Below are 18,464 nucleotides of genomic sequence, written 5' to 3'. Positions count from 1 at the left end.
TGTGGTTCTCTTCAACTTCTGACCCACAAAAAATAACTGCAGACTTCCAAACACAACTATTTCAGGTTAAAGTGTACAAACATTGCTAATAAGCCAAAATCAAGGAAACAACCAAAGCCTAAACAACTTATGGTATTTTGGTGGATTTGTGACTCCTGTTTTTGTATTATTTTATAACAAATATGGCAAAAATGGGCTATTAGCAGTCATCTTTATTGAATTTGATTCTATTTTTTTGAAGATTATTTCACTTGTTGTTTCCGACCCCAACTTTTGGAATTACTGATATCCATTTGGACCTTCCTTCTCTCAAGCATGCCCACCTTAACATTTACCTTTCTTTCTGACTGTAGGGGGCACTCTTTCCCGCCAAGCCTCAATGCATTCCCAGCAGCAACACTTTGTATCCAGACCTCCTTCCTCAGGCCCCGCCACTCAGACTGACGACTCGTACATCCTTGGCTACGATCCCGCAGGTACACAAACTAACCTTTCCTTTCTACTTTACCGCCTGTGGTGTTTTCATGATCTCTAAAGCGTTCGGAGGGACACTGCAAAATATGTCCTGCCAAAGCAGTCACACATATTTGTGCTCCAAGAAAACTACATATCAAACAGCAAAGATTCACAAAACAGTTCAAAGTACACAGAATGAAAAACCACAACAGAGGGGTGCAGAAGGACTAACAGGGCAAAAGAGAAGAAAACTTAAACATTCATAGAGAGCTGCAACATGACGATTAAGAGATGTTAAATAACCTCAAACAGAAGGGCAGACCTGGTGCCCTATAGGATCGCAACAACTGTGAAGAGATGCAAAGCAAACATCCAGCAAGGCTAAGGACAGGGATCCAGCTCATGGTTCATGAAGGTGGACTGGGGGCTGTGTAGACAGGTGAGACACTTTAGATGGTCCGCACAGAGGCCGGCAAGACCAGTCTCTGCTGGGTTCAGATGGATCTGATGTAGTGCTTGGGGTTGGTGACATTGGGCCAGTAAAATGAGAGCCCCCTTAGAAGGCAAAAAGGACCAGTAGGGGCAGCTCTGGCAGGACTCCATTGCAGACTTGGGCTGGAAGTGCTGTTGAGCTGTGTAATAAAAAAACAAACAAAAAAACAAAGTCTTGAACAAAAACAAAGCCAAAACTCAAACAGTGAAGATCTGACAGAGAACAAAGGAAACCAGGTTGGATTTATCCCAATGGAAGATATCGACTGACACGGTGCAGCTGGTGTGTTCAGTAAATTTGGATCAGGTGCGAGTGGAGAACAGAAACCGAATGTAACTAAAACAAATCAGGGAACAGATTGAGGAAACACATGAAATGAGCAGCAATCAAACCTAAGTGCTCTTACAGAACTAGACACAAAACCAAAGAAGGTTGACAAGAAGCACAAAACCCAACATAATGTTTAGACCACAAAGCGGTTTCGGATCTATAAAAGACAAGTTATCTTTGTTACTTTAGGTGTTTTGCTCTCATGACAGCTGTTTTACATGTCTCTGTCCAGAGTCTTGTGGTCCCATCACCCCCTGAGTCTCCTCCTGATTACCCTCCTGGTGCTCAGTGATAGCTCCAGTTCCAGCTCTGCGGGATGCAGGGGGGGGGGGCTTAGTGTTTGTCTAAAGTGTGTGTGTTTGTTAGGTGTTCCACTGGGCAGTCAGCTCTCAGCCCCCGCTACCCCCCCTCAGGACATTTGGGTCCTAAGGAGCTCTCCCACTGGTAAGAGTGTGTGGCCCTAAACACCTGTTAACACCCCCACCCCCACCTCAACCCCCACCCCCCACCACCGACTAATCTCCAACCTTGTATGAACCTTTAGCTCACTACCAGTCCCTGTCGTTCTGAAGAAAGCAGCTTATTTTGTCTTTACCACTTTATACTTCAAAGTGTTGGCCTTATTGTACCACACTACAAATCCCATGATCCTCTGCCCTCCTCAGAAATCCAGCAGTCATAATCGCTCTTTTCTTACAGCAGTACATAATGGTAAGTGTTAAGCATGTCTTTAGAGTCTGTTCTGAGTCAGGAATTACTAACTATCTGCAGAAAAAAAGGAAGAACCATTTTTTTTGGAAGTTATGTTGGGCTCTGAACATTTTGATAAATGCTAAATTATTTTTATTTTTATTTTCATAGTAGGCAAAATCCTCATGTGTTTTAGGAGATGTGTTTTGTTAGTGTGTAACGCTGTCGTTTGTCGCTCTTTGTGTGTCGAGCACATTAAGAAGCAGAAATAGAAAGAATACCAAGAAATACTTTTGTAACCCACTGAATACAAACATGAGCTAAATTTGAAAATCACCAGAAAATTTGAAAGTTTCTTTTCAAAACAATTCCAACTAACCTGGGAACAAGAAGCAGATCCTTAATGTTTTTATTTCACAGCTCCTTCGGTTCTCACACTTGATCCTCCAGTCGTACTTCTCGTCTCGACTTCTGTCGTTTGACTTTTCCGTCTCCTGTGTTTTGTTGCTCGTTTCCCCTCGTCAGGTGACCGGAGCAGCGTCGGTAGCACCGGCAGCGTGGGCAGCAGCCGCAGCGCCGGCAGCGGTCAGAGCTCAGAGAGCGGCCACAAACAGAACGGAAACCACAGCCGCCACCACAACGACACGGCAAAGGTAAAAACACTTCACAGAGAAGTTGTTTTCCTTTTTGGAAAAAAATCCTACATTTTATTTAAATTTTGCTTCTTTTATTCATTTAATGTAAAAAGGAATGACAACAGAACAAAAAAGTTGAAGAATTATGGTGACTGATGTCTGTCAGATAAATAGGTTATTCAGTGGATGTTTTGTGTGTGTGCAGCTGGCGCCCTCTGCTGGTGAAACTAGAGAGCCAAACAAACACATTGATGGATCCACAGGTAAGTGACAATTCTTGGGATGTAACAAATCATTCATAAGACAAAATTTCAACAATATGTTTAAGAAAACTTTAAAGAAGCTGGAAAAATTGTTATCCTAAGCACTTCTGGAGGTTTTGCTACAAACACAACTAACTGGCATTTTTCCTGTCCCATTTCTCGTGATTTTTTTTTAGACCTTAGAATGATGCTTCAACTGTGCATGACATCAAATTACTTTTCACAATATTTTTTTCAAATTTTTGTCAAAACATTCATAAAGAAAAAGGAATTGACCTTTTCTCAATATATCTCATTTATCAGCCGCAGCAAACAGACCTATGCTCATTTCTTATCACCAGTTTTTTTAACACTGTTTTCTAATTCGAACATTTTACCACGGCCTGCCGAATCAGCTAAAAGAAACCGGAATGGAAATCCAGACGTACCACCTCAAACGTTTTACGTTAAAATTACAAGAGAAAAGACAAAAAGCTAATAAGAATAAAATCAGTTTAAACAGACTGTAGCTGTGCTCTGACATGGCTCTAACCATGGCTCTAAGAGGTTTTTTTTTTTAGGTTTTGAGTTTCACATGGTTTAATGACTTCTTAGATGTTGTTTTAAAGTCAGATTATTGTTCTTTTTAAAGTGCTTTTTCACAACAAACTCAACTGAAGGTGCTTTATCTTCACTCCAATTAAAAGATAAGGTATGTGCGACTATATTAGCACGAAATCCCTCGTATTTTTACCGCAGTTCCTGTAGCGTCTCTGTGCTGTTCTCGACCTCTGGAATGCGACTGAAACAACCCGGGAGCAGAAGAGCTTTTGTTCCCAACAGTCAGCTCTTATTACTGTGAGTTCGAGAGGAAATGAGACCGAGAAGGAAAAGGCTTAGCTCACCTCACCACTGAAACCAATAAAACCTTCCATCTTCTCTCACAAAACCCTCCCACAACGCTCCAAGGAAGCTCTAAGGTCGTGGGGAACATGTTGCAGCCTAAGACTCAACTAAAACTACGAAGGACTGCACGTGTTGGAGGACTTGAAGTCAGGATTCTTTGCAAATGTTGAAACCAGCGTTGGATCCTTTGAAAGCAGCGTTCTCTGGAAAGCCTTTAAGGAATTATTTCCTACCTGTTGTGCATAGCTCCTCGAACAACCTCCCTTTGGAGAAACGGGCTGTAATTCTGACAGGACTGAGGAGCTACCGGCTAGTTGTTGTTGTTGTTTCTTTTTTTTATTGATTGATTGATATATTTTATTTCAAACAGGTTAAAACAAATAAAATAGAAGAAATAGAGAATAAATGAATGCAAAGTAGAAAACACACCAAAGGCAGAAAGAAAAAGAGAAAAAATAAAGTAAATAATGAGCTTGCTATGTTTAAAAGGGAAATTGAAAGTGAGTAGGAAGAAGTGAAAACTGATTTACTATTTTCATATAAAATGAAAATGAATGTGTAGTTTTTAGCTTGTTATTGTATTCATATATATTTTATAGATGAAAATAGTTATGTTCCGAACCTTATAAACGTGTATACATGTATATTTATGTGTACATGCATAAATACACTAACATATATTCCCACATTCTTACACTTGTAGAAATAACAATAATACCACTGTTAATAATAATAACAACAAGACAGTATGTATCAGATATATTACCAATATACTTGTCTATTTGTGTGTATTTATATAATATACTTATGGGTTTTAACTTATACCAAAATAATATTTAAAATAAATCACATTATATTCATTTTACATCTTTGTGTTAATCCCCCTCTTGAATGAGACAAAGACGAAAGTTGGAAACTTTTTCAGGGGAGCCTGTGGTTAAAGACAGCGACCGTATTCCTCAGTGTAAACACGAGCACACGGTATTTCCAGTGCTTTTCTAAAGAACAGGATCGTAGCGCTCTGAACATTTTATGGGCTTCTTGATGCAGCAAAACGTGCATCTTCTTCTGGATGAGGGGGGTGATCACCACTCACCAACACCTGTCTCGTACAGAGTCCAAACAGGGGTCGTGGGCAGAAATCAAATTTCAAATTTCAAATTTAAGGTGGTAAGACTCCATTCCCTCGGTTTAGAGTAGGTTGGCAACTCCAACCTGCGATAAAACAGACATGTTTTCATCGACGGTCTCACTGAATTCTGAGTGTTTGCAGCCAGCAAGCTGTTCTGTGTTTTTGAAGTAAATTTTTGGCTTATTTTTGTGGGCATGGCTTTCCAGACCCCCATGTTTATGATTTAATCTACTGGAGTACACTTTTTAAAAAACAAACAATAAAAACCCAGTCATAATTATTTACCATGGGTGTGGTCAGATTTGAGCATTTTGGGGTTGAAGCCTCTGATGTCTTCCGCCATAAGAAGAGCAACTGATCCGGTGTTAAATACAGCTCCAGCGCCCGAGAAGTACGGAAACTAAATTGAGACGGGTTCGAAAACGCCCGCGACAACTCAGCAATATTTTAAGAGAAACCTTGTGGTACAAATTTTCTAAAAATATTCAAATTTCAATTGAGAACCTCTCAATCCCTCACGAATGCCAGGTCAATGAGATGGTGGCTGTGGGAAAAAGTACGCTTAATTCACAGCAACATTGGTGTGTTTGTGCAGCAGGTGTTGTGTTTAGTTTAGTTTTCAGTATGGACAGGGATATGGACAGAAACACAACACTGGATGTGAGATTAGGCTGGAATATCCAATAACATGAACAGAACTCTCTTTTCACCTAAATCTCATCAAATATTTATGAATCAGACACTCATAGTATCTCCTTTGAATGTCAGTCCATAAGATCGAAAAACTTAAGCCATAATTTTGGTGAAGAAAAAATCCCTCGTGTTACTTTATCGACGATTATTAAACGTTCGTTCAGTTTGGATGTTTGGTTTGTTTTTTATCCAAATTAGTCTGTCGTTTATTGTCTTCTTGTCTGGAATTGACCGAAAGTGATATTTGTAGTTTTTATAGGCTTGAAGACTTGTTTAGAAGTTAGTGAACTTGGAAATGGGAATGGGTCCAACTTTTCAACGCTGCTAAGCCCAAACAATGGTCTTATCGCTCGCTCTCAAACCAAATGACGATGAACTAAACTGAGGAAACTGATTTGAAATCTGTTCACATGGACTGATAAATCGATGGAACAGATTTTCACACCCTCAGACTTTGTTTCTACAATGAGCCCTGGCATCTCCGTAGTACAGTGAGGGTTCAGTAGAAATGCATATACCGATACTCTCTTGATGCTAACGCTAGCTTGTACAGAATCTGATATCTGATTTCATTGTTAACTTGAGTGCTAACAATGTTTCTGTTAAAATAGTGCTCTTTGCTGCTGTTTGCGCAGTGTTAGTAGGGCAACTGCAGCCCCAGGTGTCCTCCATTTCTCATGCCAATCCTGTCAATTTAACATTACACAGTTATTCAGATAAAATCTAGGATTATTTCTGAACTCAAACAGCAGCAGCAAGCTTCCGGTACAGTCTGGGGCACTTCCTGCAAAGATATGTTTCTTCCAAGATAAACGTGCAATGCCAAATTGACAAAGATGTAAAGGTTCCTAAAAGAGTTTTCACATGGGCCACTGGACTTATTTTAAGATGGCAGCAATCCACTCCAGCTCTGTTCATTCGCTCATCAGTCCTGACCGAATTAAACTACATTTCTCCAAACTGAGGTCGCTCAAAGAGCTATCCAAACCAGGGAGGATATTGTTTCTAACCTTTCCATAGGACTCAACTACAAAAGATCAGGTGCTTTGCCTTGAGGTGTCGCACCTGAAGCAGGAGAGGATTTCTGATTGTTGAGCAAGGGCTCAAGAGGGAGGAGGGTGGAAGAGACGGAGAAGAGGAGAGATGAGCAGTGAGAGGGAGGGATCAGGCAGAAGGAGAGTGGAAGTTGGGCAAAGAAAACAGCAGATGACTAAAAAAAATGAGAAATGTTTGACCATTTGAGGGAGAGGCAGAAGGAGGGATGAAGTGCCAGACATCAGGGGTTCTGTCGCTCTCATTTCTTCTTCAAGGTAAGATCCAATTAAAACCGATAGACCACATTGAGGTTTTTATTTCTTCTAATTGGCAGCGGTTATGTAAATGATTACAGTAATGTCCGAGTTTATAAATTTGTCGAAGCTTAAGAAGCAACAGAGGAAAGTAAGCGCTGCAGTAGAAAAAACACCTCTAGATAGATGAATGATTGCAGCCTAGAGATTTAACAGAACAAAAAATGAGTTTATGTATCTTGTGGTCAAATACGTTCCCTAGGAGGTCTTTATTTCTTTAGGAGAAGAGAGCCACTGAATTCCAAACTTTTTTTTTTTTTTTAAATGCTGAAACAAAAACCACAAACTGAAAAAGGACGTTGTGATTGCAGGTCCCAAGTATGCAAACTTGACCTTTGCCTTCAAAAAATGATTAGAAATGCAATTTTTTTTTTCCAAACTATTCAAATTATTTTACTGAAACATTTGACAACAAACAACACTGTGCAGCCCTTTTATTTGACCTTCATAAAGTGCTCGGCACAATACTGAAGCAAAATCTTTTCACTGACTGTCAGAAGATGCCGTGGCTGCTTTGAAAATGATCCTAAAATCAAATTCAACATGGTGACTGAAAAAGGTGTTCCCCTAGGATCAGTTCTTGGGCTGCTTCTATCAAAGACTAATTTCTGCTTTACGCTGAAGACACTGTGATATACTTTGTTTTATCTACATGTTGGGCTCTCTGTCAGCTACAGGGATTTTTCAGACTAAATGTCAATAAAAGGAGACACTCGATATGAAATTAATACCCTGAAGCTTCAGTCTGTTATCGCTCTTTTGGGTTCTGAGATTGGATCAATTCCTGTCTTAAAAGTCTCACAAACAGCAATAAGTTAAGGCTTTAGAATGCTTTAGCATCTTGCTTTTGTTTTCGAGGGCACATTGCTGGTTTGCCTGAGGCCGGGTGGTTGTGCTGTGCAAATGGCCAACATGTGGGGCGTGCAGATGTCACCGTGGCTCCATGTAGGAACTAATGGGTTCATGACGGCACCCACACACATCGGGAGGGTTCCAGTCACCCGAGGCAGACCACATCCAGGGAGGACCATTGTATCGTGAACTATTTACACCGTGCTGACATGGGACCAGCAGTGTGTCTGTACTGCCAAATCTGTCGCCCATTTGAGCTAGGAGTGTAATCCCTGCAACACAGTCATATGGAAACAGCGAGGATTTAGAGTTAGGTTGATCCCGACAAGCAACGTTGACCTCGGGACAACAATAAAGGTAAAGAGTTGAGAAATAGCAGGAAACATTCCTCAGAGATCTGTGGTAATGTGTGACAGATGTCTTTCCTTTACTCAGCTGAGACCTGAAAAGTCTCCCACTTGGTTGAGTTAGACTGATGACAAACTGCTTCTGTTTGTTTTCGCAGCATTTGAAAATGAGACACATTCCAGACACTGGTTGTTGTTAAGTCTCTGTGCGGGGGTGTTGTTTTTTTTGTTTTTTTTGTTTTTTATCGAGTTTCTTTTTGCTTCATACAGACTCTCAGAGCCACATGCGGCAGAGCTTTTTATCCCCTAGGATTGATTTGTGTGTTTTGTAGGTGGTTCCCGACGACAAGTCAACAGCACTCCTCAGAAAGGCTTTGTCAGACCAGAACAGCTGCTGGAGGGCAAGGTGAGTTAAGAAATAGTTGAAGTTGTGCAAATTTGGATTTAAGGAGACGTGTAAAAGTCTTAAGCATACCCTCAGACTTTCTTGTAACGCTTGTAATCTTTTAACGCGGTCTTGAGCAAGTCTGTCTGGTAGTCTTTTGAAGGTTTTCTTGAGACATTTTCAGTTTTTTTTTGTTTCATTTTCAGTCCAGTCCTACTAGCTGAAGACTGGACGTTTTGTTGCACGTTGTCTTGTAGGTTTAGTAAAAATGGTCAAGCTGTGAACCAAATGAAAGGCAGGTACCTAAAAGAAAGAATCTAAAAGTTATTTCATTGTATAATAAAAGGAAGACCTGAGACAGAACCTGAAAGATAAATCATCTATTATACACCAAATATCCAGCTTATTTTTATTTTTTTATAGATTCATTGAAAGGAATGGGAACAAAATGTGTCTGTGTGACTGTCTGTTGGTAACAAAGTGTCTAAAGATTAAAAATTAAAATAAAGTTTGAATTCAAATTTGTTACAAGCAAGCACAACTAGTTTATCCCTTGCATTAGATGCCTTTTTTAATCCAGTATCTCACATCGCTGCGACTGTTGGAGACAAACTGCAAACGGCATTTGTTAGGGAGTTCCTGAAATGCCCTAATGTTCACAAGGCTTCTCAATTTCCTCCAAGTTGCAGGACTTTCCTCGGTGCGACAGGAGTTGTGAAAGTGTTAAAAAAAAAAAATCTGTGCAACAGATTTTCCCTCAAAATAACTGCAGAGCTGTGGCAGGCCTCTAAAAGCCTTCTCAGTTTAGACTCCGTAATTCTAAACGTGCATTTGTTTGGCTCATGTATGCAAACTCCTGGTGAACTTTGGCCCAAATATCGCCGGGAATTCACGCAAGCGGGTCGTTTAGAGTGATTTAAAGTAAAACTGCGCATTTTCTCACCGTTTTTTGTCTCCAGCTAGCCCCAACGGATGTAACTCAGGGGGATACTAACTCTAACGCTTGTGTGAGTTGGAAGGTAAGTGTTGAGTAGCTCAAAATCTGTTTCTCTGAAAATGTAGGAAAAGCTTCAAATGTCCAAAGACAAACCTTCATTAAAAAAAAAAAAACCTGAACTATTGATCTAGACCACTTAAAAATTCAAAAACCATTTAGCTAATTGGAAGCAAAACTAAAGTATCGAGGGTTGGCTCAAGACTTTTGCACAGAACTGTATTTATGACTGCAGTGTTTTGTAAATGTTGCCCATTTTTGTGTTTAGGACTCTGAAGCCATCTACCAATGGTTGTGTGAGTTCCAGTTGGAGCAGTACACTTCCAACTTCATCAGAGCGGGATATGATGTTCCCACCATCAGCAGGATGACCCCCGAGGTCCGTTAACATCTTAAGCTTTCAGAAGATACTCTCCGACTCTTTCAAGGCAGCTTTTATAACACAGAAAAGGAGATCAGAGCCATGTCAGATAAAATGTAATATCAAACAAGTGTAGACTTTAAGCCTTCAAAGGACACCCCTGTGTAGTGATGGGAATACAGTGTCTGAAGTCTGAAGGGTTCAGTAGTCAGAAGAAAGAGAAAAACATCTTTGCAACCGGAGGCAAAGTGATTTATGTATTAAAAAACGGCAAATGCAGTATTTGCCTTGCTGTGCTTGCACCTGTGTGATGATGTTACGTAGAAACCAGAATGTAGTTAAGATGATTTTGTTGATCACTGATGTTTTTCCTACATCAGGATCTGACCGCTATAGGCGTGACCAAACCAGGCCACAGAAAGAAGATCTCCATGGAGATCAGCAAGCTGAGCATCCCTGAGTGGCTGCCAGATTACATTCCGGTGAGAAATCATTTCTGACATCCCATTAACATGCTGCACTGCTGGGGAAATGGACCGTTTCTCTTGGATAAATTAAAAATCGGTGCCGTTGCGTGTGTTCTTACAGTCCGACCTGGGGGAGTGGCTCAGTGTGATCGGACTGCCACAGTACCAAAAGAGATTGTGCGACAATGGCTACGACTCCATCAGCATTGTAAAGGACATCACCTGGGAGGACCTGCAGGAAATAGGAATCACAAAACTGGGTGAGAATATCGAATACATCGCCAATCGTTGGTTTTTATCCCAGCCCTTTCACCCATTCACAACTAAAGTCATCTCAGGCCATGATACATACCAAAAGCAGCAAGGCCAGGTCATATATCCAGTCAGTTCAGTCCTGCTATATTATGTAGAAAATGCAAGATAATAAAAAGTTCTTTATCAAAGGAAACAAGCAGAATGGATTAGAATTTCACTTGAGTGCAATCCCCTGTCCTAAGCACAGGGGAGAGGAACAACTGTCTTTCAACAGGAACCAGAACCTGCATGGGCAGCCATCTGCTTCGACCAGCTGGGGTTTGAGAGGACAGAAAATAGCCACAGGCAAACACAGAAGGATTAGTCTAGGTGTAGATTCTATGGGAAAGAAAAACAAAGATTAATGAAGCAATACTTGCATGTGTAAACATGGTAAATAGAAAGTAAAGACAGCAGCAGAGTGAGGAAATGTGGCCAATTTGTCCCCAAGCAGTCTAACCTATCTCAGTAAAACTAAGGGATATAGCAGGAAACCCAAAATTAATAAAAAAATGACTTAAGCCTAGTCTTAAAATTAGATGGGGTGTCAGCATCATGGACCTAAACTGGAAGTTGGTTCCAGAAGAGAGAAGTCTGAGAACTAAAAGCTCTGCCTCCTGTTTTGCTTTTAGAAACCTTAGGAACCACAAGTAGACCTGCAGCCTGAGAACAAAGTTCTGTGTTAGGAAAATACGAAACAGTAAAATTTTTAATATAAGATGGAGCTTGGACTTCAAAGTAGAAGTAATACTTTAAATCCTGTATTGAATTTGACAGGGAGCCAATGGAGAGGAGCTAAAACTGGAGAAATAAGGTCTCTCCTCCTAACTCTAAGCAGAACTCTGGTAGCAGCATTCTGGATCAACAAAAGACTTTTTAGAGATTGTTTTTCTTTTCAGGCATCCTAGTTAGAATGATTTGTCTAGAAACAGTCTAGAAACCAAAGGTTTTTACACTCACGCTAGACGCCAAGTTAAGGCCAACCTAAGGATGTGAAAGGCTGCAAAGTTTCTTAATGCTAGGTCTAAAAACTACAACCTCTATTATTAGAGGTAGCCTTAATGTCTGAAGGCATTCACCATGAGAAAACATCTGGATTAATCATCAGTGATAAAAGTTTGTGTGTTTTTGTGTTCCAGGCCATCAGAAAAAGCTGATGTTGGCAGTGAAGCGGCTCTGTGACCTGCACCGTGCAGACAGAACCGGAGGGGGAACTCTCAGGCGAAAGCCCCCTGCTGCTCTGGAGCTGGTCACCATCGAACACACGCCAACGCACAGCGCGCAACCCGACGTCTTGTCCAACAACTGCTGCCCCTCCCCTCGCACGCCCAGGGCCCTCCTCTCCTTCCAGGACAGCGAGCTGAGCGTCGAGCTGCAGACTGCCATGATGGGCAAGCTTGTGGGAGGAGCATCTGAGGCTTTTGGCGTCAGGGGTGTGGCTTCCTCGGCAGTTCAAGCCGCCATGTCAGTCAGTCAAGAGAGCATCAGCAAACGTTCTCAGGGTTCAGGAAATTTGGGGAACTCAAACTTGGGATATTCTAACAACAACAAAATGGCCCCAGGTTCAGTGAAGACTCAGGAAAGTCCAGACGGTGGTGGAGAGGAGGCCAAACGTGGACCTGGCAGTTCAGGAGGCAGAAATAAACAGATGGCCAATGAGATGTGGGATCACCAGAGTTTGTCGGCCTCACCAAACACAATGGTCTTCTCTTCTGTCACCCCCCCACTGACCCCCAGCAAGATGCCCCATTTTGCTTACCCAGCAGTTCCCCCTAAGGCCAAAAACCTGCAGTCTTCTAACCGCCTTCTTCAGCCTCAGCACCAGCCTCACTCCTCCTCATTGTCTCCATCCCCGCAGCCTTCCCCTACACAGAAGACCTTCGCTCACTTGCAGGCGCAGATAGGCGGCCTCAACGGAGCTCCAAGGGTGCTCTCCAAGCCTCTACCGGGGGCTGTCCCTGTGCTGAGACCCCCAGCAGCTCATGTCCCAGCTGACAACACCTTGAGGGAATCACAAAAGAAGCACACGCAAAGCCTGACCCGGTACGCTATGTCCGACGGAGAACCCGATGAAGACGACGACCCCACTCCTCCCTCCGCCTCTGCTTCCTCAGGAGTCATGCCGTCCTTCGCCACCCTGTCTCGTAAGCCGGCCCGAGCCTCGGGGGCCCAGCATCAGGTCAACCGCAGCCACTCCTTCGCTGTGCGCTCACGACACAAAGGCCCACCCCCACCACCACCCAAGAGGATGAGCTCAGTGAGCGACAGCCCCGTACGACAGCAGGGAAGCAGCTCGTCGGTGGAGCCAGAGGTGAAGGGCGGCGTGGAGTCAGAGAGCGCAGGGAGCGTGAGGAGCATCGCAGCCAGGTTAGAGGGCGGCAGCAGCAGCAGCAGCAGCAGCAGCAGTCCATCCAGGCGGATAGATATACCACCAACCTTCATTCATGGTTCACCTGTCCACAGTCCCATTACCACCCCAGTCACACTTGGATTCCCCTCTCACATCATTCTGCACCACTCCAAACCTGTCCCTGCTCTGGGTTTGGGGGGCTTAAGGAGGGTAGGAAGTGAGAGGACAGAGGACGACACTGACAGACACAGAGGTGGAAGTGCAGTGGGAAGAGCTGACGAGAAGCAGAAAGTGAGGAAAAATGACAAAAACTTCAAGAGTGGAACTGGGCCGCCAACTGCTGCTTCTGGGGAGCGCCTGCCCTTCGCCGAAGAGGGAAACCTCACCATCAAACAGCGACCCAGGGTTTCCTCTGTCACCTCGGGAGACATCAAGGCTCCGTCAGAGAGTCCAGTCCAGATCCCGAGCAGCCTGGAGCTCCCCGAGTTCAACCTGAAAGAGTCGGACACCGTGAAAAGACGACACAAACCCAAAGACAAATTTGAGGAGGCCACCACCCCCAACAGGGATGAGGACGGCCACGCGCAGAATTTTGTCTGTGCAGTGAGTCCTGAAGAGGCTCAGACACCAAGAAATGTTTTCCAGAGAGTTGGCTCAATGGGGAAAGGTCCAAAGCCTCCAGTGTCCTCAAAACCCCCTAGTTCTTTTAAGCAAACGCCCAACTGCAGACCAACAAGTCCGCACAAAATGGCTCCGTCAACACAAACTGCCCTTCCAAAACTTACCAGTGTGCAGATTCATACAGTTTCGTCGAAGATGAATGGCAGTAATCCCACTCAGACGTCCATACTGAGTTCTAAACTTGCGAAACACCAAAAGACAGTCCTGTCCAAGGCTGATAGTCCACAGACAACGGCTGCCCTGGCCGCATCAAGACTCCCTCAGCTCAGTCCGTCGTTCAGCTCAGCAGCAGGTTAACCTTGTTCTCTGCTTCCTGTTCCTGTAACGTCTCTTTACAGCTCCTTGTTTTTAGCGCTCATAGTAACGGACCACCTGTTGTTCTGTAGAAACTCATTTCAGCGCCATTCAGAGTGTTTCCTTTGCCACTCCGTCCTCCATGGCACCGACGTCCAGCTCCCCGTCCCCGTCTGGTGTGGCCGTTCTTGAGGTTCTGGCTCAGAAGAGGCTGGAGCAAACCAGTACGTCTCTGGAGGCTGCTCTCAAAGTGGTGGAAAATAAACTGTCTCAAGGAAGCAGCGTGGACAGGTAGGAATCTCCTGGTCTGTAAAGGTCTGGGTGGACCTCTTTTTTTTATTCTTCTTGTTCAAACATGTTCCTCCTTTCCACTTTGGTTGGCAGCACAGCTTCAGGCACACGTCGTCCTTTGCGAGAGCATTGAGAATTAGACCGATGCATGAACATTCTGACAAGGGCCCGCCAGAGAATCCCAACTCCCCACACCCTCCGTTTTCTATGGGGGGGGGGGATCGTTGAGCGTTCAAAGCCCACCGAGAAATAGAATCTCTCTAACACTTCTGACATCTGGTTTAATCCACAATTCTCGTTTTGCCTTCATGTTCAGCAGCATCTCTCCAGTCTGTTCTGTATGGTGGCCGACAGGTGCAAACGGCAGAACGCACAGCGACACATGAATGATGTAAACTCCGAAACACATAAACACACACACACAAAAAAAAATAAATGCAGCAGAACAATGCTGCAAAAGAAAAATTCTGCAATCACAGAAAAAAGACAAGAAGCAAAAATCTATAACTAACAAAACAAATGCAAAGGGAAAATGCTGGAAAAACCAAAAACATTAAAAATCCACAAAACAGAAGTTCACCAGACCACTAGGGGGACTCCAGGTTGGACTTGGCGGTTTGACCCGGTGCTTTCAGCCCACCTCTGTGTCCTCCCTCCTCCTAAACATGGTGGTTCACTTAGGGACCATCAACAAATTACCAAACCATTACCATTTGAAAAAAAAAACAATAATTAAATAACCTCCAAATCATGTGAACTTCTGAACAAGAGTTAATGTTGAATTGTTTCATTGGACTGGACAAATAAGACACACCTAATTGTATTTAATTTTAAAGCATTTTATATTTTTTAGTAATATTTTTATGTATTTTCTCAATAGCTTCCATGTCCTGAGACCAGGTAATTAAAGTGAAACAATTTTCATGAGACTGGACCAGCATAAAGCATTTTTCCTTTGCTTTTATTTTGTTTGTTTTCTTCTGTCTATTCTCTGTGATTGCACCGTTTTTCTGTTGCATTTGTTTTGTGCGTGCGTTTTGTTTGCATCATTCATGTGCTTGTGGCGCATTTAGCTCTTCACTGTGCGTTTGCGCCTACGAGCCACCGTAGTTCAAAACTGAATCCCGCCTGCTCCTGCGTTTTACACCTTCACTTTCTGTTTCCACAGCGGCAGCGGCGGCGGCGGTTCAGTGAAGGCAACGGGGAATATTCTGGACGACATCGGCAACATGTTCGACGACCTGGCTGACCAGCTGGATGCCATGCTGGAGTGACTCCAAGATGGCCGCGGCACACAGGAAACCGAGACTCAGGCGGTGGTACGGATTTGTTCCGGACGCTCTTACTGCAGGGACAAAGGGTCCATTTGTTTCATGCTCGATGTAAATATATATAGGTGGTGTTTTGTCCACTGAATGAATGAGTTAGAGCTATATTTATACTTCTAAATGTCTTCAACGAACAGAGTTTACTGTATATAGGTGTTCCTATTATATGTATATTTTGCTGCCTAATGTAAGTAGCTTCTAAATCAACAATTTGTTGTGTAAAAAGGAACGTTTTATGGTTTTACCAAAGTCTTCCCTGCAGCTCCTCTGCAGGCGGTCAGGGTTTCCAGCTCGACTCAGGATGAAGTGGCTAAACTCCAAAGATCTTCCTGCTCATCCGCGGTCGGCTCATTTCGGCAGGTTGTTCTCCAAGAATGTCATGGATTAAAAAACAAAAAACAAACCCTTCGTACAGCTGTGCACTCTGGGATGAGATAGATAAATAAGTAGGCGCCATTAAAAGCACAAACAGTAGAGTTTCTCAGTGCATTTTAATCTGTTTAACTTCCTGTTTTCTAGAAAACTTTTTAATGTTTTTGTTTGTTTTTAATGAAAATCACTGTTATCCTGTGGAGCCATCATTTCCTAAAACCCATGATAAAAACCAGATTTGTATTTTTTACGTTTTAGAACTGGTATTAACCCCCAGTTGAGCTACAGCCCAAATAAAAGTCTTTTTTTTTAATGTAGTTTTTCTGAAAGTCTCCTGCAGGGAATGAATTTAAGTCAGCTGTTTTAACTACGTCTGATCCAGGATCTGCCGCGTTTAGTTCATTAAAGCCCGACTGTCTTTCCGTTGCTATGCACTTTAAACGTCCACGCTGCAGGAATAAAAGAAATAAATCTGTTTTTTGTTTTTTTAAATCCCCATTCTTGGGGGCCATTTTGTTCGGCTGGGTTTTATTTTAGACAACCTCCTCCTCACCAGCTCTGAAGTCTTCCAGGCCTGAATTCTTTTCTTTTTCTTTTCTTTTCTTTCGTTAAAGGTAGTTTAAAGGGACAGCGCTCCTATTGAAGCCATGTTGGCAGACCTTTTAATGTTTATATATTTCAGATTTTTTTTTTTTTTTCCCCTCCTTAATGTAAAAAAACCCCAATCATTTCAACAGCCTCCTTATTTCTTTAGATATGTCTCATGACCAGTTTACCTGGTAAAAATAGTTTTACTGCCAGAAAACTAACAGCTGAAATTCTTCCAGTTCTGATGATTCCAGGTTTGTTTGGTCCGGGCTGTGAGATCGTCTGACGCCAGATGTTTCGGACAGATGTTTGCACTGTTTGGATGTTCAGTTCGGATGCGTTTTATTTATACTCCTGACTCAGCTAATTAAAAATCATTTGTACTGACGATGTTTTCTGACTGTTGGTGGTGGTGCAGAAAAGAAGAAGTTTCCTTTCATCGGATTTTGGTGAAACGCGCGAGCACTCAGACACACTTTACAGGTCCGAGCCGCTGATTGGATCATTTTAATGGTTTTTAAATGAGTGACCACAGTTTAGGGCTTTTCTGTGCCCCGTCACAACGGCAAGAGGAGACTTGTTAATGCCCTCCGTCTCTGTCCGGTTCATCCTGTGAGCTGGAAAAGCTAAAAAATAAGCAATGTACCAACTTCCCTTTTGGTGTGTGGATACATCAAGGCATAAGCAAGGTCTCCATCAAAAATTGGGTTGCCTCTTATATATACATATACATATACATATATATATATATATATATATATATATACACACACACACACACACACACTGACTCACCGGCCACTTTATTAGGTATACCTGTCCAACTCCTCATTAACGCAAATGTTGAATCAGCCAATCACATGGCAGCAACTCCGTGCATTTAGGCATGTAGACACGGCCAAGACGATCTGCTGCAGTTCAAACCGAGCATCAGAATGGGGAAGAAAGGTGATTTAAGTGACTTTGAACGTGGCATGGTTGTTGGTGCCAGACGAGGGTGGTATTTCATAAATTGCTGATGTACTGGGATTTTCACACACATCCATCTCTAGGGTTTACAGAGAATGGTCCAAAAAAGAGAAAATATCCAGTGAGCGGCAGTTCTGTGGGCGCAAATGCCTTGTTGATGCCAGAGGTCAGAGGAGAAAGGCCAGACTTGTTCGAGCTGATGGAACGGCGACAGGAAGTCAAATAACCACTCATTACAACCGATCATCTCTGCAAATTCAAAACTAGACGGCATAGTTTTCTGAAATGATTGGTGTGGCTGAAGAGGCCACCATTGGCCACCCTCTGGCTCCGCCATCAGCATACAGCTTATGCCTGAAGATTTAACTACAGAATGTTGAAATTATAATGTTATGTCACAGTAACCCTTTAGATGAACAAACTCTTCTTACTCCCAAGTCTTTATACTTCCTACATGATTCAGACGACATGTTTTTCACCAAGTGGGTCTCACTGCTAGGGACTTTTTCTCAAATACACTCTAAAAGTGGAGCGTTATATCATCTTCATAACTGCACAGTAGATAAATTAAAGTTTCTTCAGCTCATAGTCAAGTTTTTAAGTGACACAGTTTCACACAGCAACAGTTTGTGTCTCCGTCTGCCCGTCTGATGAAGAGGGCTGCCTTGTGCTCCGCCTTCTGTGCCCCAGAAAAGGTGGGAATCACCATGGCAACCAGTGACTCAGATCAGATCGTAGCCGTACTGGCAGCCTTCAAAAGTTCTTCAGAGCTTTTTAAAGTTGATTTACTGTCGAAAAATAAACTTCGGTTCTGATTTTGTTTCCTTAATGTAAAGAGTAAAATAAAACTGTTTCAGTTTTAGACTAAGATAATCTAACAGTAAGAAATGGTGGCGTTGTAGCCAATTTGGTCAAACCTTGAAAATAACGTTTTTTGTGTCACGCTCAGAGTATTTGTTGGGAGT

At 42.8% G+C, this 18,464-nt stretch overlaps 1 protein-coding gene across 2 annotated transcripts in view; it reads left to right on the top strand.

Moving 5' to 3' along the window:
• The window catches only part of LOC108246418 (caskin-2), a 62,322-nt gene extending 45,402 nt beyond the window's left edge, over positions 1–16,920 (top strand). Inside the window, exons 12-22 of one of the 2 annotated variants that reach the window (XM_025010037.2) lie at positions 354–476; positions 1,646–1,723; positions 2,495–2,622; positions 2,810–2,867; positions 8,458–8,531; positions 9,773–9,883; positions 10,246–10,347; positions 10,454–10,592; positions 11,766–13,949; positions 14,044–14,242; positions 15,411–16,920. In XM_025010037.2, coding sequence (XP_024865805.1) covers positions 354–476; positions 1,646–1,723; positions 2,495–2,622; positions 2,810–2,867; positions 8,458–8,531; positions 9,773–9,883; positions 10,246–10,347; positions 10,454–10,592; positions 11,766–13,949; positions 14,044–14,242; positions 15,411–15,516 — 3,302 coding nt within the window. In that variant the 3' untranslated portion in view covers positions 15,517–16,920. The remainder of the gene's footprint in view (positions 1–353; positions 477–1,645; positions 1,724–2,494; positions 2,623–2,809; positions 2,868–8,457; positions 8,532–9,772; positions 9,884–10,245; positions 10,348–10,453; positions 10,593–11,765; positions 13,950–14,043; positions 14,243–15,410) is intronic. The other variant, XM_017433956.3, reaches the window with a different exon arrangement.
• The last annotated feature ends 1,544 nt before the right edge of the window (positions 16,921–18,464 follow it).

This window comes from Kryptolebias marmoratus, linkage group LG17 (assembly GCF_001649575.2).
Source record: "Kryptolebias marmoratus isolate JLee-2015 linkage group LG17, ASM164957v2, whole genome shotgun sequence".
Lineage (NCBI taxonomy): Eukaryota > Metazoa > Chordata > Actinopteri > Cyprinodontiformes > Rivulidae > Kryptolebias > Kryptolebias marmoratus.
The sequence above is the reverse complement of the archived record's forward strand: the minus strand, read 5'-3'. Positions and strand labels throughout refer to the sequence as shown.